This window comes from Elephantulus edwardii, unplaced genomic scaffold (assembly GCF_000299155.1).
Source record: "Elephantulus edwardii isolate Elephantulus edwardi_28Jun2011 unplaced genomic scaffold, EleEdw1.0 scaffold00124, whole genome shotgun sequence".
NCBI lineage: Eukaryota > Metazoa > Chordata > Mammalia > Macroscelidea > Macroscelididae > Elephantulus > Elephantulus edwardii.
The window spans coordinates 1844775-1867584 of NW_006399874.1; the positions used below are offsets into that span (position 1 = coordinate 1844775).

General features: G+C 36.5%; 1 protein-coding gene across 1 annotated transcript in view; it reads left to right on the forward strand.

The window, feature by feature from the left end:
* The window catches only part of LOC102860264 (mucin-17-like), a 199340-nt gene that overhangs the window by 83445 nt on the left and 93085 nt on the right, over nt 1-22810 (forward strand). The window contains exons 6-9 of the mRNA XM_006893154.1: nt 5581-5646; nt 5730-5813; nt 5921-5980; nt 10373-10417. Of these exons, the coding sequence (XP_006893216.1) occupies nt 5581-5646; nt 5730-5813; nt 5921-5980; nt 10373-10417 (255 nt within the window). The remainder of the gene's footprint in view (nt 1-5580; nt 5647-5729; nt 5814-5920; nt 5981-10372; nt 10418-22810) is intronic.

The window sequence follows — 22810 nt, forward strand, 5'->3', positions numbered from 1 at the left end:
TGCAACAATGAATGAATGGAATTCCAAAATCTCTGTAGATGTTCACTGAAATGAAAAATAGAGAAATTTAAAAAAAATAGTTGGCTTTAATATGTTTTTTTAAAACAGAGGAAAAACTTCCTTTATGTGGTTGCTGGAAGATTTTGATTAAGATGATATATGGATGAAATAACTCCTAGTCAAGAAAAGGGAGCTCTGGTGGCCTAGTAGTAGGAAGCTGTGCTGCAACCCTAAAAGTACAGCAGTTCGAATCTTCCATCTGCTCCCTGGCAGAAGGATGAGCAATCTTCTCCCATTCAATTTATTGCCTCTTAAAAACCCCCTGGAAGGTCAGCTATTGGTCAGTTCTGACTAGATGATATGCAACAACAACAACAAAAACTAGTCAGTAAAAGACTCTGAAGTATTAATGGTGAAGTATTGCATTCTGCCTGGTTCGAATTGACCAGGCGCTCCCTGGGAGAAAGATAGGCGATCTCATCGCATGCAACTTACCACCTCTGAAGACCTACTGGAGGATCAGCTATGAGTCGGTTACTGAACAACGATATTCAACAACAAATCAATAAAAGAGAAAAAAGGGAGCTCTGGTGGCCAGTGGTAGGGAGATGTACTATTAACTTTAAGGCATGTGGTTCAGATCCACCAGTTGTTCCCAGGGGGAAAAGATGGGCAATCTTCTGTGAATTTCCTGCCTGTGAAATCCCCTGGAGGATCAATTTTGAGTCAGTTCCTACTTTAAGGTACAGAACAACAACAACAGTCAATAAAAAATTAATTTGAGTATATTTCAAGTCCATTTATACTCAGAATATTCCCCCAAGGCATTTTAAATTAATGTGAATGTTTTCCCAGTTTCAAAGTCTCATTGTTACTAATCTACCATCAGTTATTTTTGCACAGTTTTCTAAAGGTCAGTGTTTTTCCATAGGTGTGTGAATTTCAGTATTTAAGAAGCCTTAAAAGAGTTATGTTTGCCAAAAGTAAATTCCTACAGATTAATCAAAATAATATCAATCTTGTTTGGTTCTGGAAACAAAGTATACGTGACACAAAATATTTAAGTTTTAAATTCTGTGACACCCCAAGGTTGAATTCAGACTATCTTGTGTCAGGGCCAAGAATAACATTATGAAAAAAATTAAGTTGGGTCTTTGGTTTTGAATCATTATTTTAATTTTTAAGTTGTTTTGGGTGCAAGTGTATAGAACAAATTGTTTTTTCATTCAATAGTTCCTTCACATTTGTTTTATAATATTGGTTGCAATTCATTTTATATAACAATATTCTCCTAACTTCCTCCTTCTGGCTACTGTTTTCCTTTATCCTTCTTTCTTATCCCTCTTGCCTTCTTAGCTTTATTTTGGCCAAGTGCTGCCCCTTATAGGTGTTATGGTTGACTGTTCTTTTGGTTTTTTTTCCCCCTGGGTGCTAGGTTGACTGTTCTAATAAGCTTGCACTTCTCAAGCATATTGTTATGCAGCCTTGGGTGAAAGTTGAGCTATATGGCTAAGTTCATTTCCAGGCTTGAAGGATGTCTGAAGGTCATAGTCTCACTAGCTTCCATTAGACTAGTTAGATATGTCAATTTTGTTTATAATTTTGAGTTTTATTGTACATTTTACTCATATTCTATGGAGGATTCTCAAAAACAGGGGCTGTCAGTTGTAGCTGGGTACCATCAAGTTATTCTTGCCTCAGGGTAATGGAAGCTGTGATTTATACCACCTGTTAGGTCTAATGCATTATTGGCAAGAAACTGTGCTGCAATCCTGAAGGCATGTGGTTCAAATCCACCAGTTGGTCTAAGGGAGAAAGATGGGCAATCTCCTCCTGTGTGACTGCCTCTGAAAACCAGCTGAAGGGTCAACTATGGGTCAGTTCCTACTCCATGGAAACCAATAAACAACGAAAAAGCTCAGAAGTTCAGATCCATTGGGTATTTTAGATGACTGCTTACAAGCTATTAAAACCCCAGTCACTACTCACTACAGTAAGAAGTAGAATATTGCCTTTTTGGACTATGTTAATCCAATTGACTTAAATGTCCCCTGAGACATTTTTAAGCTCTCAATTTAAGTGGCTTATTCCACCAAGGTGTTTGGTTATGGCCAAATTGCCTGACCCCTGTATGTTCAACTATCATAGATATATTTCTAGAACATATACACACATATTGGAAGCAGAAGTGGCATCCACTTCCTAAGTAACATGCTTCCGGAAACCCTAATAACTTTGATAAATATCAATAGTTGTAGAGGAGCTGCAAGCCTTTTGTTCATAGGGTTGCTATGAGCCGTGTGTGACTCAAAGGCAATTAACAACAATAACAACAGCATACATATACATGTTGTTGTTGTTGTTGTGTACTATCTAGTCAGAACCAACCCATAGTTGACCCTCCAGTGGGTTTTCAGAGGCGGTTAATTACATGAACGGAGATTGCCCAATAGCTGGCAAACTCGAACTGTGTGCTTTCAGGATTGAAGTGTAGATTCTTACCACTAGGCCACCAGAACCCACTAACACATATACATACATGTGAATAAATAAATGTATTCTGTCTCACTCTTGGTCTGTTTGCATATCTATCTATGTATCTACTCATATGTTATTGGTATTAGAGATTATGTATGCAATAGTGTTTAATTTTGTCATCTTTAATTCACCATAATGTCCCTTAAAATTGTTATGAAGTGTTTTACATATTCATCATTATTCTTTAAAGTTACATCGTATTTCTTTTTGTATAGTTACCACAGTTTATTTATCTGTACCTCCTTTGATGAGCACCTAGGTTGTTTTCATCTTTTTGTTATTGTGAGTAGTTCTTCAAAGAACATGGATATGCATGGGTGTATTGTGTCTCTGATTAGATTTACTCCTAAGTATGCTATCTTCTAGGTGGCTATTTTAAATGGTACAGCTTTCTTCATTTCCTTTCCAGAGTTTTATTAGTGCACAAGAATGTGAATGATTTTTGTTTGTTGATTTTGCTCCATGACACTTTACTGAATCAATCTCTGTATTCCTGTGTTTCTTGTTGAGTCTCTAGGATTTCCTATATAGAGGATAACATCATCTTCAAATACAAATAGTTTTAGTTCTTATTTGCCATTTTGCATGCCTATATTTCTATTTCCTTTTTGTATTTTTTATTTTAATTGTACAGAACAGTTAGATTTTCATTCATTCATTGTTGCACACTTTTGCCACTCTTTCCCTTCCCTCTCCCCCAGTTCACTTTTTTGTATTTTTTTTTTTAATATTGATTCCTGTTACACAGTTACCTCTTTTCCTTATTCCCTCCCCATTCCTTTTTGCAATATAACTCTTAATCTGGGCTATTGTTATACATATAATACCTAATCATATATTCCTTTTGAACAGTTCTTTCTTTCATCTATTCCAGTACAATATTCATTATCTATCCCTCTTATCCTATTCTTCTCCCAAACCCCCATGTCAGACCTGCTTTGTAACATTTGCTGCTATGCAGTATTTGTCCTTTTATGACAGAAATATTTCACTCAGAATAATGTCTTGCAGGTTCATCCATGATATGTTGTGCATTCATTGTTTTTCAGTGCTATGCAGCATTCCATTGTATGAATATGTTATAGATTATTTTAATCGATTCATTTGATGATGGAATACCATTTGGCCCAGGAATGGCACTACTGGGAATATACTCTAAAGAGACCATTTCCACCATCCAAACAGATAAATATACACCCATGTTTATTGCTGCATTTTTTACAATGGCAAAGAGATGGAAGCAACCCAAGTGCATATCTATATTTCTTATAATAAAATGTCTTTTCTTTCTTTATTATTCTGTCTGTGACTTCATTTAGAATTTTCTTCTTAGAATATTTTAGTGTGTTTTTGGTGAACTTTCTGGTGAAAGTTTACATGTAAAATTATATTTCCACTTGAAAATTTCTTTACAAGTGTTCAGTAACATTAGTTAGCTATTTTCATTTTGTTAACATTTTTGGTGTGTTCTAGTGCTTTGCTTCTAGTACTCTATTTTCTTTACCTTATTATTTCCTCGTATTTAATTTAGAGTATTTGCTGACTTTTTTTGTCTCATATAATTAATTTTTAAATGATACTTCAAATTTATGTGAAATATCCATTTGTGTATGTGTGTGGTAAGTGTTATTTTGTTAAAATGTTTTCACGAATTAGTTCCAATTTAAGGTTTAAAGAGTATCTCAAGGCAACACTCTCAGCAACAGTCAGCGATTTGTTTAAGAATATGAATTTTATTTTGCATTTTTCTCTTATCCTAGCAGGTCATCTCATGTGACCTTGATTAAAATGATCAATAGTCATATTCAGGCACTATTCTTTTTTTGGTCTCAGGGCTTGTGTGGTCCGTTAGCTTCGTATGCTATTTTAATCTCTGATATTTGGTTTGTTTTTCTCTCTTTTGCTTCTAACAAGTAAGTAATAGTTGCATCTTAAATAGCTGCTACCAAGCTTTTCACACCAGATGTCTTCATCTCACTAGGGTACAAAATATGAAGTTTGTAGTGCCAATTGGACTGAACTCTCACTTAAGACTAAAGGCTTAATACTTCAAAACCCCAAACCTTAAGAAATATATTTCTTAAAAGAAATGCTGATGACGTAGTGGTTAAGCTTTCGCTGCTAACCGAAAGGCTGGTTTAAACTCGTCATTCACTAAAGGGGAGAATAACGTGGCAGTTTGCTTCTGGTCTTATATATGTTATTACTTTGGCTTGGAATTGACTCAGAGATAATAAGGGGGGGGCTTGGAGTGCAGGAGGATATATAGATTGAAAAACAGAACCATAAGTATGTATGCTATACACAAAATTAATTAAAGTGGATACTGTACAAGTAGAGAGTTGAGGGAGAGGAAGCAACTTAGGAGGAAGATACACTGGCTCCTGTGATTTTGAAATAGTTTTCTTCTTTTCCTCAGTGTAGTACATCGGGATATTTATTGTGCTATTCTATAGAATTATCCACCTGAAATATACCACACTAAATATTGAGAAAATTTATTACATATAATTTGAGACCAAATACAATGATTAAGTTAATCAAGACCGGAGAAAAATGATTAAAAACGAGCCAGGAGTTAAAGATTGTTTTTTTTGGGGGGGGGTTATGTTTTTTTGTAAGTTGTCTTTGAAGTATTTACCTAAGAATAGCTTTTGTGATATTTTGAGAAGTAGCAACATCTTTGTTATTTTTATATGCAGTGTCCCAAGGTTACGACTTGGAAGAGGACAGTGCACGGTTGAATATATATGATGCCCATATTCTCAATTGTGTACTGAAAAATCTTAGATATATTTTCTTCATATAATTCTTATAATTTTACAGAAGGAATGGAGAGATGTGGAAGATGTCCCCAACTGAGACAAGAACTCACCTAATGATTCAAAGATTTTCACCCCCTTTTCAGTATATCATAGACAGAACTTAGTTTAGTATAAGCTTCCTGTTGATTGTTTTTCCCCTCAGCTAGTTAATTTTCTTAGAAGGGATATTTGTGTTTGACTAGCAGCCTCATATAAGAACTATCTCATTTATCACTAGGCACTAGATGAACCAGTCAAGACTGACAGTGTCTCCAAGGACAACCCTTTAGACTCGCCTTTTGAGGTAACGGCTTTAGATCACCCTAACTTTTGGCGTGCAATCCCAAAACTCATTGCTAATCCAGTGCCTGGTTTCAATTTTTCCAGTTCTATTTCCCTGCACAGCTCAGGCAGCAAACTGAAGAGGTCTGTGCTACCATTGATAAGGTCTTACAGGATTCCTTGTCTATGGTAATGCCTTAGACTAGAAAGTGCAATTCAAAACTTTGCTTTGCTTCTCTTCATTTCTCTCTCCTTTAGTACTTGTACCACAGGCTTGTCCTTCTTCTTTCTTTCAGCATTCTTCCGAGTCTCCTTCAAGTTCCTCACAGACGTTTTTGGGTTCTGACACAATCAAAGTATGTGAATATTTAATATAATTCACTGACCTGTTAAGATTTGTTGAACTAATGATGTTATACTACAGGCCAAGATCCATAGTGAGTTGAGATAGTAATTTAAAGCTAGTGATCACCATTTTATAAAAAGAATATAAAATATCAGGGTGTAGTACATTTATTTCAATGTGGTTACATGTGTGTTATATGTAAAGAGAACTAGAAAGTAAAATCTACTTTAAAAAGAGTTTAAAAGTTGATATTATACTATACAGTCATATGGAAGCATTCTAAGAAGATTTCTAAAAATGCATGTGGAATTTGTGGGTTTTTCTCATGTTGAACCATTGTTCATCTCAAATCATTATTTACATAGTTCACCAAGCTTGTTATAAATAAAAACAGACTGAAATAATACTACTCTACACATTTGCACAATGTCATTTTTGAAATTTTTGTTGTCGGTGATTCAGCTTTTTTCCCCAAAATTCTTGTTCTTCCACAAAATACTTTCAAATTGTCTTGTCAGTATGAGAGTCTTCTGGTATAACGTTATCTAGAAAGTAGCTATATAAGTGTATTTATAACATTACATCTACTTTTCTTTTTCATTATGGTTTTAATGAAAGTTTATTAAAAAAGTTGGACTAACATAGGGAATTGAGGGAAGAACAGGAAAAGAGTAGATAGGTAGAATGTTTTCTTTGATGTTAGTTATTTTCACTGTAAGTATAAACGTTTTTCTCTTAAGACTCATGATTTCTGTTCCCTATAACCTTTTATTTGAAATCTTCATTTTTTAAATATAATTTAAAGTTTCTTACATCCTAGATAATTTTAGTTTTTCTTTGCTTTTTTAAAATCTTTATTTCTGAGACTCCAGTCATACTGATTTTACTATTTTTTCCCTTCTGTCTTACACAAATTCTAACCTTTGTATTTTTCTTCTATTTATCACTTCATTCCTTCAGAAGAATTACTTGATCTGGTATGACAGCTAAAAAAAAAATCTATGAATCTCAAGGCCTTTTTTACTTACTGTGAATTTCACTTTCCTCTTTTAGGATACTATGAGTTTTGACAAAAACAGACATTTGTGTAAAGTGTCACAGCATTCAAGTAGAAAACATTCCCATTAATGGAAAGAACTCTTCTGTGCTCTCTTGTTGTTTATTTTCTCCTCCATTATGAGTGTTGAACTTTACTGATCTGTTCTGAGTCTTTATATTTTCGCCTTTTTGAGAGTGTCATACAAGATTAATCTATACTGTTGCATATATACCTGCAGTTTATTTCTGTTTATTGCTGAGTAGTAGTCTACTATGGAGCAGTTCCAAACTCACTACCTGCTCAGTGAGAGAAAAAAGGGCAGTCTCCTGCCATGAAGATTTAAACCTCAGAAACCTGATAGAGGTTCACTGCGGGCAGGAATCAACTTGCTGGTGGTGACTTGTATACCACTGTATTAACTTACCACAATTTATTTGCCTATTCATCATTTTAAGGAAAATTGGGTTGTTTCTAAATTGAAGTTATTGTAAATATAGTGTCAAGAACATTTTAAAATAAAATGAGACTTGGGTTAGACACATGCTTTCATTTTATTGAGAAATGGAATGCTTCCAGCTAATATACTCTTTCACTTCTTTTAGATCTATTTCAGTGTTTTTAATTTTGATCTTATTGAAAAAGATGTCTTCTTTTAAAATTTCGATTGCTAGTATATAGAAAGAGAATTAAATTTTCTATTGATTTTGTATTTATAGGCTCAAAATGTATTAATTTTAGTCATTTTTAAAGTATTTATCGAATTCTATACAGTAGTGAATGGTGATAATGTCATCTATGAATAAAGGCAAATTTACTATGTCCATTGCCATTTGCATTCTTGTTATTCACTAGTACGATATGAATAGAAATAGTGAAAGTGTGTGCTTTTTCTTTTTTCCTGATTGTCGGGAAAAAGTTTTAAATACTAAGTTTAATGTTTGTAATAGGTTTTTCATATTAGCTCTTTATGATTTTGATGAAGTTCCTTTTTACTCTGAGTGTTTTCTTATCTTGTCCTGGAGAGGGTGAAACCAGGCTGCTCCTTGGAGTCAAGGATTCTGAAGCTTCCTCTGACATACTTTGGGCATGTTGCCAGGAGGGACTGGTCCTTGGAGAGGGACATCATATTTGAGAGAATGAAGGGACAGTGCAGGAAAGGAAGACCCTCAATAAGACGGATCGATTCAGTGATTGAGGTAGTGGGAGTAGGTGTGTTGGAGACAGTGAAGTTGACACAGGTTAGAGCAGGGTTTAGGGCTCTTGTACATAGTTTGGCTATGAGTCACAAACTACTTGACTGCACATAAAAATAACAACAACACCACAATTTTAAATGATGACTCTTTATCTTTCTCTATGTATGGTACACAGTAGATACCCTGAAAACATATTTACTGAATAAATGAGCTAAATATATATACATCTCATCTCAGAAAAACATAAAAGTGAATGTATAAGAGAAAAGTTTAGGGTTGCCAGGCAGTATTGAGAGTCTACTTGATCCTGGTAATCAAATAGCTAGCTGGATGAGAGAATTTTCCAGCTATGTGAGATGCCCCTTAGGTGCACATACAGAGCAAATGGGTGGAAAGATCAATTTAATGTTGATTTATTTTTTCAGGTGCATTTGCCATATTATAGAGAGAGATAAGATAATCGAAGTATTCATATAAGTGAGAAAATTAAATCTATTAAAATTAAAAGATAATGAATCCAGAATGGAACTGGAGAAGGTCAATGATTTAGAAGTTCCAGGAAGGCTGAAGAAATGCTTCATGGTACAGAAGAAGAGTTGTCTAGGTTATAAATGACTGTAGCTTCCATCTTGAATATTTGCTTTCTCTTACTTTTATGAGAAAGCTTTATGTTAGCCTTATGTTAAAGATTATGTGACAAAGAATAAAAGCCTCTGTCCAGCTAGAAACTAAATCTTATCAACAATTACTTGAGTGAGTTTGAAGTGGATTCACCAGGCTCAGTTGAGCCCTAAAATGACTGCAATCCAAAATTTTTAGATGATACCAAGAATGCAAACTCTTAAGAGACTTTGATCTAAAATTAGCTACTTTATGCCATTTCCGGATTCCTGATAATTGAGAACTATAAAATACTACATTTTTCTCATGTAAAGCACCCATGTAAATAACATGTCCACACTGTGCATGGAGACCTAATATAGGAGAGATGATGTGATTTTATAAATATAAAATAATCCATTTAATATATGCATTTTGTTGAGTAAAAGTACAGTGATAATAAATATTTGGTGTTTTATGAACCAAAATAAGAGTATCTTTTATATGTGGGCTTTTATGCCTAAACCTAGTAGAGATGACTTAAAGTTCAATGAACAGGACTTTTGTGTCAGAAATTATGGAGATTTTTCATTCAATGAAGACAAAATCTGGAAATGGCCATGAAAGTAGATGATTACAATAATGGGGACAGGAATATCTTTGGAGTTGCTCAATTTAAAGAATTAAGATAGAGACTTTCATGTAAATTTTAAAATGAGCAAAAGCCATTAAACATATGTTGTTGAGGGAAACTTAAGATGTATGATTTGACCTCATAAAAACATAAAGAGACACTATTAGGAAGCTAGTAGATAATGGTTGCTGTCCAGGTGGATATGTTTTATAATGACCCTATGAACAACCCATTTTAACCCTGTCTTATCTTGTGCCATCCTAATCGTCTCTGACACACTTGAGCCCATTGCTGCAGTCACTATGACTGTCCACCTCATTGAGGGTCTCTTTTTTGCTGACTCTCTATCTTTCCTAGCATCATGTCCCCTTCTAGGGACTAGTCTCTGCTATCAACAAGTCCTAAGTATGTGAGATGAAGCTTCACCATCCATGCCTCCAAGGAACATTGTGGTTGCAATTTTTTTCAAGACATCCATTTGTTCTTTCGGCTATCCATGAACAGTGAATGTTCTCCAACACCACAATTCAAAATTAGTAATTCTCAAAGATGATTAATCATTGTCCAGCTCTCAGACAAAAAACAAGTGATTGAAAAGATAATAGCCCGAGTCTTTGTTTTTGAACTAATATCATTACACTTCTGCCCTTTAGAAACGTTCTTTACCATGGACGTGCCCAGTGCAATACATCTCCTGATCTCCTCACTGCTGCTACTAAGAGTACCAGATAAGGGCAGTAAAAGAAAATTAAAGTGGTATAGGTCAATGAAATAATTTTCAAAGGAATGGAGTATTTTACAGGGAAAAAAAAAAAGAAAGTAATGGTTAGCTAGTCTTAAAAGGAAAGGAGATAATCACTTATTAGAGAAGTTAAATTCATTATTATTTTCCTTATTATTTCATCAATAGTGTTGTTTTTTCCCCCCTTATAGATGCCTACAACTTTTCCAAGAGCAGCTGGTAGAGAAACCAAATATGTAAGTACCATTATAATTGTACATACTTCATTTTAAATGGGCAATTGTAGGTTTTGGAGAGAACAAAAGTATATAGTTATTTAAATGGAATTATTTTTTTCTAACTGTAAGCTGTGGTGCTGGAGAAGAGTATTGAGAATACCATGGACTGCTAGGAAAACAAACAGATTTGTCCTGGAGAGGGTTAAACCGGGTGGCTCCTTGGAGGCAAGGATTCTGAGGCTCCGTCTAACTTACTTTGGACATGTTGTGAGGAGAGACCGGTCCTTAGAGAGGGAGGGACATCATGCTTGGGAGGGTGGAGGGACGGCGCAGGAGAGGAAGGCCCTCTATGAGGTGGATTGATTCAGTGACTGGGATAATTGGGATGGGAGTGTCAGAGACAGTGCGATTGGCACAGGACAGAGTGGAGTTTAGGGCTGTTGTACATAGAGTTGCAGGCGACTCGACTTCACATAACAACAACAACAACTGTAAAGTAGAAAGATATTTTAACTGGCTCAGCTGGGAAAAGTCTACTAAGAACTGTCATAACAGGTAAGTTTATTAAATAAATTCCTTATGTGGTGTTTTTATTTGATTCGTTTGACTCAAGGAAACATAATTCAATTTTATATTTTTGGCCTTTCTAATGGACACAGTCAAATGATATTTGCCCTTTTGTTATGGCTTGTTGTTCTCTTTATAAAACCAACAGATAGATATAATACATTGCCAACATTGTTTAATGAAATGAACAGAGTAATGTCCAACTTTGTTGAAAGGAAGGCCTGAATGACTAAAGCAATGCTGAAGAAGAAAATCAAAATAGGATGCCTCACATCTCCTAATCTCAAAATTTATTATAAGACTGTGGTAATCAAAATGGCCTGGACTGGTACAGTGATAGACACATAGATCAAAGGACTAGAATTGACAATCTAGAAGTAAATCCATTCAGCTATGAACAACTGATCTTTGGCAAAAGGTCAAATCTCATTCATTGGAAAAGAAACAGTCTGTTTAACAAATGGTGCTGCCAAATCGGGATATTTATATGGAGAAAAATCATACTTCACGGGATGCAAATATTAACTCAAAATGACTCACAGACTTAACGTTAAAGCTAAAACTATAATGTTCCTGGCAGGGTCAATACTAAGGGACCTCATCTTTACTGTTAATAGCCCATCAAACAAAATTGAAAGTGAATGAACATCGTAAGATAAATTAGACAATTGTGACCTCCTAAAACAATTCAATGAAAAAAAAATGGGAAAGACATGAACACATGCTTCACTGAAGAGGGCTTGAGGTAGCCAACAAATAGATGAAAAGATACTCATAATCATTAGGTTATAGATGCATTTAAGCTGAAACTAAATGAGATAAAAGATTTACCATTCAATGATGGAAGAGAACCTCATGAAAATAGCAAATGCTAGTGAGGTCATGAGGAGTTGGAACTTTTATACATTGTTGATAGCATTCTTAAATGACAAATCACTATGAAAACTTTCTCTAAAAGCTAGAGATAGAGATATATAACTTATGATCCATAATACATTTCCTAAATATATATCTTAGAGATTTAAGTAGTGACATAATAAACATTTTGTTGTTAAGTGCCACTGAGTCTAGTATAACCCATAGAGACCTCACAAACAACACAACTGAACCCTGTCCTATCCTGTGATATCCACATAATCGTTGACACATTTGAGTCCATTGCTGCAGTCACTGTGTCAGTCCATCTCATTGAGAGTTTTCTTCTCTTTTACTGACACTTTCTTAGCATAATTTCCCTTTCCAAGGAATCAATCTCCTAGCAGCATGGCTAGAGTATGTAAGATGAACCTTCAACATCCATGCCTCCTAGGAGCACTCTGGTTTCACCTTATCCAGGATATATCTGTTTGTTTTATGACAGTCTATCTAGCACGCTTTTCCAACATCACAACTAAAAGTCATTGATTCTTCTGTCATTCTTATTCATTGTCCAAGCCTCAGGCACATACCAGGTGATTGGAAAGACTAGGACTTGACGTGGGTACACCGTAGTCTTTAGACTGATGTCACTGGTCTTTAGGACTTTGGAGAGGTCCCTGACAGTAGTCTTTCCCAATGCAATAAGTCTCCTGACTGCTGTTAAAAGGGTGTTGATTGTGGACTTAAGGAAGTGAAATTGTTGACAATCTTTTCTCCATCTATCATGTTTTTTGTCCATTGGAGCAGTAATGAGGAATTCTGTTTTCTCAGTGTTGAGATATAATCCATATTGAAGGCTGTAGTCTTTGGCTTCTGGAATGATTTACTCAGCATACAGATTGAACAGGTATGGAGAAAGGATACATATACTTTTTCTGATTTCAAGCCATGCAGTGTGCCTTTGACACACCCCTTTTCTGATGCCAAACTGTACAGTGTTTCCTTGTTCTGTTTGGACAACAGCTTCTTGGTTTAGGGATAAGTTTTGTGTATGAATAATTAAGTGGTCTGGAATTTTCCCGTTTTCCTCAATGTTAGCCATAGTTTGCTATGATTCACACAAATGCCTTTGTATGGTCAATAACACACAGATAGACATTATTCCAGTGTTCACTACTTTCAGTCAAGATACATTTGATATCATCAATGACATCACTAGTACCACTTCTAAACCTAGACTGAACTTTTGGAAGTTTCTGTTAATGTACTGTTCTAGAAATTTTTTTCCCTATTTTTTTAATTTATTTTGATTTAGCAAGTTTACAGTAAGAATAGGTTGTCATTATTTCTTTTAAATTTTAAACTCATTAATTCATGAAATCCAGTGGTTGTGGTCACATCAGCCTGGTACTGGCATAGTAACAGACATAGATCAATGGAATAGAATCAAGAACCCAGAAATCTACTCATCTGTCTATGGTCTCCTAATTTTTTACAAAGAGATGAAATTAGTTAAGTGGGAAAACTCTAGTCTCTTTAACAAATAGTGCTGGCAAAATTGAAAAACCATCTACAGAAAATTGAAACAAGACCCACAACTCACACCATACACAAAAAATCCAACTCAGTGTGGATCAGTGACCTACGAGTAAAACCAAGGACCTTAAAAATCACCAGAAGAAAACTAGGAACAACTCTAGGAGCCCTAAAACAAAGCATTAACAGACTTTCAACCATAGTGAAATACCTACAAAAATTACAGGATAAAATAGATGAATGGCACCTTCTAAAAAGCAAATGCTTATGAAACTTCATCTGGCATACTTTGAATATAATGTAAGGAAAGACCAATCTTTGGAGGGAGATGTCATGCTTGGGAGAGTGGAGGGACAGCACAAGAAAATAAGACTTTCGATGAGATGGATTGATTCAGTGACTGGGGTAATGGGGGTAGGTGTGTCAGAGATGGTGAAAGTGGCACAGGATAGAGCAGGATATATAGGGCTGTTGTACATAGAGTCGCAAGCAACTCGATGGTACATAACCACAACAATATGCACATCAAAAAACTACTCCAACAAGATCCTAAGGGAACCCACAAACTGGGGCAAAAGATTTGTTCTAGCCATTTTAGATGATGATCTTCAGAAATATTTTCTGACATGTGATATTCTATTTTTCAGTAATTTTTACTTTATGTTGGGTCATTTTTCTTGAGAATGGAAACAAATATGGATATCTTCCAGGCAGGAACCCACATACCTGTCTTCTAAATTTGCTGTTACAGACTGGTGAACATGTTCAGATCTGCATCTCTTAGTTGGAACACACCAAGTGACACAAATTTGTTGCACCATTATTCATACCAGAAAAAAAGGTATAAATAACCTAATTCACAAATTGTTTTACATACATATGCAATGTGCTGTTGAGTCGCTTGCAACTCATAGCAACCCTATGTACAACAACCTTAAACACTGTTCTATCCCTTGCCAATCTTATTGACTCTGACATGCCTATTCCCATTACCCCCATGATGGAATCAATTAATCTCATTGAGGGTCTTCCTCATCTGCACTGTCCCTCCATCCTCCTAAGCATGATGTTCCTCTCCAAGGACTGATCCCGCCTTGCAATATGTCCAAAGTATGTCAGATGGAGCTTCATAATGCTTGCCTCCAAGGAGCAGCTTGGCTTCACCCTCTCCAGGACAAACCTATTTGTTCTCCTAGCAGTCCATGGTATATTCAACATTTTCTCTAGCACCAAAGCTCAAAGGCATGAACTCTCTTTTTATCATCCCTAGTCTCTGTCCAGCTCTCTGACGCATAGCATGCAATTGCAAAGACTATGGCACAGATCAGGTAAAGTTTAATCTCCAACCTGACATCATTGCTCCCCAGCATGCTAGAGGTCTCTGATAGCTGACTTTCCCAATGCAATTTGCCTTTTGATGTCCTGGCTGCTGGTACCAAGAGTGTTGATTGTGGAACCAAGCAAACTAAAGCTGTTAACAATCCCAATCTCTTCACTACGTAATTAGCCTAGTGGTAAGATTATTTGTTTTCTTGATGTTGAGCTTCATTCCGTTTTTAAGGCTGCAGTCCTTGACCTTCTGCAGCACATGCCTCAGGCCGTCCTTTCAGCAAGCAAGGTTGTGTTATTTTCATAATACAGGGTGTTGTTGATGAGTCTTCCTCCAATTCTGATGCCACATTCCTCCTCTTGGAGCCCAATCTCCCGGATTATCTGTTCTGCATATAGATTAAAAAGGTATGGCAGGCAATAGGGCACATCCCTGGTGTACACTCTTCCTGATTTTGAACCATGCAGTGTTTCCTTACTCTTTTCTAAGGACTGCTTCCTGGTCCAAGTATAGATTTCACACAAGCATGGTATCCCTTTTTTCTTAGAACTAGGCACAGTTGTTATATTTTGTAGTTCATACAGTCAAATGCCTTTGCATAGTCAGTGAAACACAGATGGACATTCCTCTGGTACTATCTGCTTTTAGCCAAGATTCTTCTAACATTAGCTACCACAGCCTCTTCTAAACTCAGTCTGTGTATCTAGCAGCTCTCTGTTGTTGTGCTGTTCTAGCGTTTTTTGGATAATTCTTAACAGAATCATGCTTGCCTGTGGTATTAATGATATTGTGATGTATTCCATTTGCTAGGATTTTGTTGAGAATTTTTGTATCTGTATTTATGAGAGATATGTGTCTAAAATTTTCTATTTTGCCGACATCTTTATCTGATTTTGGTATCAGCGTTATATTTTCCTCATATAATGAGTCTGAGAGTATTCCATTTTTTACACTTTTATGAGATATTTTATATAAGGTTGATGGCAGCTCTTTTTTTAATGTTTGATAAAATACACTGTAAAACCATCTGGTCCAGGACTTCTTTTAGTGGAGGTAGTTTTTTTAGGACCTGCTCAGTTTCTTCTTTTGTGATGCATCTGTCCAAATGTTCTACTTTATACTGTGTCAGTTTGGGAAGGTTTTGCAATTCTAAATATTTGTCTATTTCATCTCAGTTTTTATATTTGTTATAGATTTTAATAAAATTTTATTATTATCCTTTTTACTTCAGTTGGTTCTATTGTGTTATTTTGTCTCTTATTTCTTATTCAGATTATTTGTGTCTTTTCTTTCTTGTCCTAAGTTTGCCCGTGGTTTGTCTATTTAATTGACACTTTTAAAGAACTAACTATTGGTCTTAGTGATAATTTCTCTTTTCTATTTCATTTAATTTCTGTTAATTTAAAACGTTCCTTGCTTGTCAAGTTTTCTTGCTGTTTGTTTGTTTTTTGGTTTTTTTTTTTTCCTGTCATTTGGAGATGTAGGGTTAAATAGTGAATTTTCATCCTTTCTTCTTTTTGGATATACTTGTTTATTGCTATGAATTCACCTCTAGGTACTACTTTTGTTGTATTCCAGACATTTTAGTAAGTTATATTTTCCTTCTCATTTGTCTCAAGAAAGATTTTCTTAATTATTTTATTCATTGTTGCATGTTTTTTCGATAAACTTATTTGTACCATTTTTTTCCCATTCTATTACCCACCCACATTCAAGCAGAGAGGTTTTTCAGTTTCCAGGTGTATTGTTTTTTCTCCTTTATCATCTTCTTGTTGACTTATAACTTTATAGCAACTTAGTCTGGGAAAATGCTTTGTAGTTCTCAATGTTTTTCAAGTTATTAAGGCTAGTTTTGTGACATAAAATATTATCTATTCTGGGTCATATTCCATGCTTGCTGGAGAAGGATGTGTATTGAACAATTTTTTAGGGTACAGGGCCAGGAAGACATCATATGAACAGAACACAGGAACACTGCATGATTCAAAATCATGAAAAGAGTTCATCAGGGATGTATTCTTTTGCTAAACATTTTCCATCTATATGCAGGACAGATTCTCTAAGGAGGCTGGACTTTATGAAGAAGAATGAGGCATCAAGATTGGAGGAAGGCTCACCCAAACTAGTGTTATGCAGATGACACAAACTTGCTTGCCAGAATTGAGGAACTGAAGATGACTTGAAATGTTTGCTGCAGATTGTCAAAGAACTTCAATATGGACTGCATTTTAAAATCAAGAAAAGAAAGATTTTTACTATCAGGCCAATTTTTAGCATGATGATAGGTTGAGAACAGACTGAAGTTATTAACAATTTCATCCTGCTTGCTTCACATTCAACACTCTTGCCACCAGCAGTCAGAAAATCAGAAGACAAGCTACATCGGGAAGTCTTCTATCAGGGGCCTCTCCAGAGCGTTAAAGAGCAAGGATGTCAATCTAGAGACTAAGGTGTGCCTGACCCAGGCCATTATATTTCCAATCACTTGCTCTGCATCTGAGAGATGGACAATGATGACTAAGAATTACAGAAAAAGAATCACTGCCTTTTATGGTGCTAGAGAAGAATATTGAACATACCATGAACTACCAAGAGAATATACAAGTCTGTGCAAGAGAGGAGGAAACCAGGTTGCTCCTTGGAGGCAAGAATTTTCAAAATCTGTCTCACATACTTGGGGTATATTTCCAGGAGGGACCAGTTTTTAGAGAAGGACATCATGTTTGAAAGGGTAGTGGGTCAGTGCAGGAGAGTAAGACCCTGGATGGATGGATTGACGTAGTTACTGTGTCAATGATGGTAGGTGTGTCAGAGAGGGTAGATTGGTTCAGGATAGGTCAGGGTTCAGGGCTATTGTTCATATGGTTGGTATGAGTCATAGTCGACTCAATGGAACACAAGGACAGCAACAGCCTGTATATGTCAACGAGCTCAAGTTTGTGAATGATGTGGTTTAGTTCTTCTGTGTCTTTGTTGGATTTCTTTCTAACTGTCCTACCTCTCTTTGGAAGGGGTATTTTGACGTCTCCTACATGATGTTGTCTATTTCTTTTTTCATTTGTGCTCATTTTTATTGTATGTGTCCTCCCTTGTCATTTATAATGGACTTTATTCTGAAGTCTAGTTTATCAGAGATGAATATTGTTAGTCCTGCTCTTTTTTTGGCTACTATTTGCTTAGTATGTTTTTTCTACCCTTTGATTTTCAGTCTGCCTTTATCTTTGTGTCTCAGGTTTGTCTCCTGTAAACAGCATATTGATGGGCTTTGTTTTTTAATCCAATCTGCTCCTCTTTGCTTTCACTGCTGCATTTAAGCTTCTCACATTCAGTGCAATTATTGAGAGGAAGATTGTATTGATCCTGGAGTGGCAAGAGGCAGCTATCTGGAAGAGACATGTGCTGCCATGACTCCCCACACCCTGCTCACTGCTGCCTGGGACAGAAAGAGCCTCTCGGTTAACTCTCCCCTGCTAAAGTAGGTACCTGACCTGAGGTAGATGGGTCTTCCTGTTCTCTTTTGATGCTACCGGGGTCAGTCATATGATAGTTGCTACATTAACTTCCTGAAGTAGCTGCAGGTGTGGCTTCCTGCCCTCTACTCTTTACTGCCTGGAACACAGAGATGTTTCCATTTCACTTCCAGTGGCTGAAGTAGGTACCTTGCCAGAGGCAGGTATGGGTACAACTTCCTGCCCTCTATACATTGCTGCCTGGGACAAAGAGTTGCTTCAGGAAAATTATTTTTATAGTATAAGCTTGCCACCTGATATTATGGGGCAGAAAGGTTAAATACGGGTGAAATCAGAACCTTTTGGTTTAGGTAAATAAAAACAAGAAAGAAGTACACAAGGAAAAGGACAGTTTTAGTAAGTGATATAAAATGCCCTATTTTGCAACGATTAAAATATGTGTGTAGTTATATAAGTAGACGTGTATGTCTATTTCTATTGGAAAGCATATGGGAGTAAATGTGTTGTCCATATATAGATATATCTGTAGGCTTATGTCTATGCATGTTGTATGTGCTGCATATATACCCATATGTTGTTGTTATGTGCCATCAAATCTGAGCCGACTCATAGCTGACTGTTCAGTGGGTTATCAGAGACAGTAAATCTCTTAGAAGGAGCTTTCCCATCTTTCTGCAGTGGAGCAGCTGGTGGATTCTAGTCATGTTGGCACAAGTTTGGGTTGGAAGCAAAGCTCTTTACCACCAAGCTAACAGAATCCCTATCCATCTATATGTATACAAGAAAGTACACAGGAGTCACAAGTAGAGAGGCTTCCTAGATACATCTAAACAACCCAGAAATTTAGCTTAATGATTTGAAATCCTGAGAACAGCTTAATCAATTAGCACAACATAGTCCACACAGAAAATGTTCTACAGCATAACTTGGTAAGTAGCACATGGGCTTTTAAAAACTGATAAATATTCATTTAACATACAACAAACTGTTTGTCTACTTATATGGAGAAAAAGAAAATGAAGGCAATAAGAGACTGTAAGTCAGAACTGACCTATGGGACTAATTAACCTAGATGAACACCATTTTCTTCCAGCCTGAAACTGAAAAACTTGATGGTGCCTACCAACCAAGCTGATTGCTTTAACAAGAGTCATAGTGTAAAGTCCAGCTAGAAAGGAAAAAAAATGTAGAAGAAAGCCTATTGCTCAAAGAAAGAAGAATCTCTGAGGCAGTCACCCTCAAATAGCCTATGAACTTGGAAGAGAGGCTGTTTCGATAGGTCACCATTCAAGCAATAGATGTGCTTACAATATAATTAATATCACCTGTATATAATGTGCTTCCTAAACCGATGAGCTCCGTGAGATTAAGTTGTTAACATTTACCCAGAAACAAAGATGAGAAGGCAATGAGGAAAAATGAAGTGAGGTCAATGGAAATAGAACAAGTAGAACAGCAAAAATAAAAATATAAACACATTATAAAAGTTGTAATCAATGGCATGCAGCAATTTGTGTTATCTGTGCAATTTCCAAAACATTGTGAAAGGGAAACATAGTTTTCTGTGTAAATTGTCACCTGCAAGGTAATGCAATTCTTTTAAAAATAATAAGTAGTTATCAAATATGTGACATGTGAATTTTGTGACATGCCAGCTTTGCAATTTTTGCTCTTATTTGATTTTCCTTGAGGGAGATAATAAATTAGGATTAATGAATTCATTACAGTGACTTTTAAGGCAAAATAAACAGGGACATTAAGAACACTTTTAAAAAGCTATTTGCAATAATACTTAAGAGCAAAGGCTTTTAGTAGACTAGACCTTGTTTGAATCATGACTCGTCTGCTTTCTGTCTGATATTAGGAAAATCACTTACTCTGTTGTTTCATTTTCTTACTTATCAACCAAGAATATTAATAGCCTTTGAACTGGATTGCTCTAAGATTTATATGAGGCAATGTATGAAACTTTCTTCATTTCCTGCCTGACATCAGAATTGCCTAAGAAAGAACAGTTTTCCTTTCTTTTCCTTCTTCCCCTCAACAATTGCTTTCATCCATACCTCCTCCATTGTCCTTTCCCCCTGTCTTTGGAGACTAGACACATCATGCTTTACTGAAATTCTTTTTTCATTATCTGAAAGCATAAAAGAAAAGTTCCCTAAATATGTTTCTCTACTCTTTGTGGTATTTTTTGCAATAGCTGTTTTTGTTGCTGTTGTTGTTGGGCGCCATCACGTCAACTACATATAGCAACCCTCCGAACAATAGATCTGAACTCTGTCCTATTCTTTGCCATAATCATGGACACTCTTAAGCCTATTGTGACTGTCCATCTCTTTGAGGGTCTTTCTCTCTTTCAGTGATCATCTATCTTTTCAAACAAGATGCTCCCTTTTTCTAGCAACATGCCTAAAGTATGAGAGCTAAAACTTCACCACCTTTGCCTCCAAGAAACACTCTGGCTCCCATTTTTTTCAAGACCCATGTGTTTGTTCTTTTGATAATCCATGAGATATTCAGTACTCTCCAGGACACCACAACTCAAAGGCATCCATTCTTCTTCTGTCATCATTATTCATTACGCAGCTCTCAGATGTGTAGTAAGGGATTGAAAAGACCATAGCCTGAAGCAGGCATATTTTAGTCTTCAAACTGACATTGTTGTTGTTATGTGCCATCGAGTCACTTGCGACTCATAGCGACCCTATGTACAATAGCCCTAAACCCTGCTCTGTTGTTGTTTGTTGTTTGATGCCATCGAGTCGTAGACGACTCTTAGCGACCTTATGAAAGAACGACCTGAGCACTGTTCGTACTTAGAGTTTCCGGAAGCAAGCCATTTCGGAAGTGGATGCCGCTCCTGCTTCCAGGCTTGGTTTAGTCGGGAAGCTCCAGCCAACACTGTCCACCATGGGTACCAAGTACCATAATTGGCACACCACTGTCACAGTCTTCAACATCACAGCAACCACGACTTACCTCAAACCCTGCTTTATCCTGTGCCAGTTGCACTGCCTCCGACACACCCATCCCAATTACCCCAGTCACTGAATCAATGCACCTCATAGAGCACCTTCCCCTCCTGCGCTGTCCCTCCACCCTCCCAAGCATGATGTCCCTCTCTAAGGACCTCTCCCTCCTTACAACATATCCAAAGTATGTCAGATGAAGCCCCAGAATCCTTGCATCCAAGGAGCAGCCTGGTTTAACCCTCTCTAGGGTGAATCTGTTTGTTTTCTTTGCAGTCCACGGTATATTCAATACTCTTCTCCAGCACCACAGCTCAAAGGCATCAATTCTCCTTCTATCTTCCCTAGTCATTGTCCAACTTTATGATGCATAAAAAGTGACTGCAAAGACCATGGACTGTATCAGATGCACTTTAGTCTCCAGAGTGACACCATTGCTCTTCAGTACCCTGGAGAGGTCCCTAACAGCAGACTTTCTCATTGCAATACTTTTTATGGCTTCCTGGCTACTGGTGCCAAGAGTTTTGACCGTGGAGCCGAGCAGACTAAAGTTGTTAACAATCTCAATCTCTTCACCATCCATCCTGATGCTGCCAAATGGTCCAGTGGTGAGAATCTTTGCCTTCTTGACATTGAGCTTTGATCCATACTGAAGGCTGCAGTCCTTCACCCTCTGCAGCAAGCATTTCAGATCCTCCACAGTTTCAGCAAGCAGGGTTGTGTCATCTGCATAACACAGATTGTTAATAGATCTTCCACCAATCCTGATGCCACATTTGCTCTTAATTTGGAGAGATCCCCAAACAACAGATTTGCCCAATGCAGTCAGTCTCCTGATCTCCTGACTGCTGGTACCAAGGGTATTGACTGTTGATCCAAGCAAGATAAAATCATTGACAACTTCAATCTTGTCCCCATCTATCATGATGTTGTCCACTGGAACAGTGGTGAGAATTCTTGTCTTCTTGATGTTGATATGTAACTCATATTGAAAGCTACAGTCCTTGACCTAAAGCAATAATTTCAAGTCTGCCTCACTTTCAGCAAGCAAGATTATGTCATTTGCATAATGCAGGTTGTTGATGAATCTTTCTCTAATACTAATGCCACATTTTTTGTAGAGTCTAGCTTCACAGATTTTTTACTCAGCATAAAGATTAAATAAATATTGAGAAAGTCTTCATCCCTGGTGCACACTCTTCCTGATTCTAAACCATGAACAATAGTTTCTTGATCTAGGTGTATATTTCATAAGAGCACAATTAAGTGTTCTGGAATTCCGAGACTTGTCAATGGTAGTCATAGTTTGTAATGATATACTCAGTCAAATGTCTTTACATGGTCATTAAAACACAGATAGACATTTTCTTCTTGTATTCTCTGCTTTCCGCCTGTTGAGGTACCATCAATTTAGCAGCAACTCATAGTGACCCTATGTACAATAGAATCAAACTGCCTTTTTGTTTATCATCCTTACAATCTCTTCCAGACTTAAATCCATTTTTGCAGTTAGTATTCCCCCCAAAAAAGAACTACTAATTTTTTCCCCTCTCATGTCTTTTTTTCCTCATCTAGTTCTACCTTTCATCAAAGTGCTTCTCATGAAGACTAATTTACAGTTAGGTGTGCATTTTTTTATCCTTTGCCTACATCTCCCACCCCTGATTGTTTAATGAAG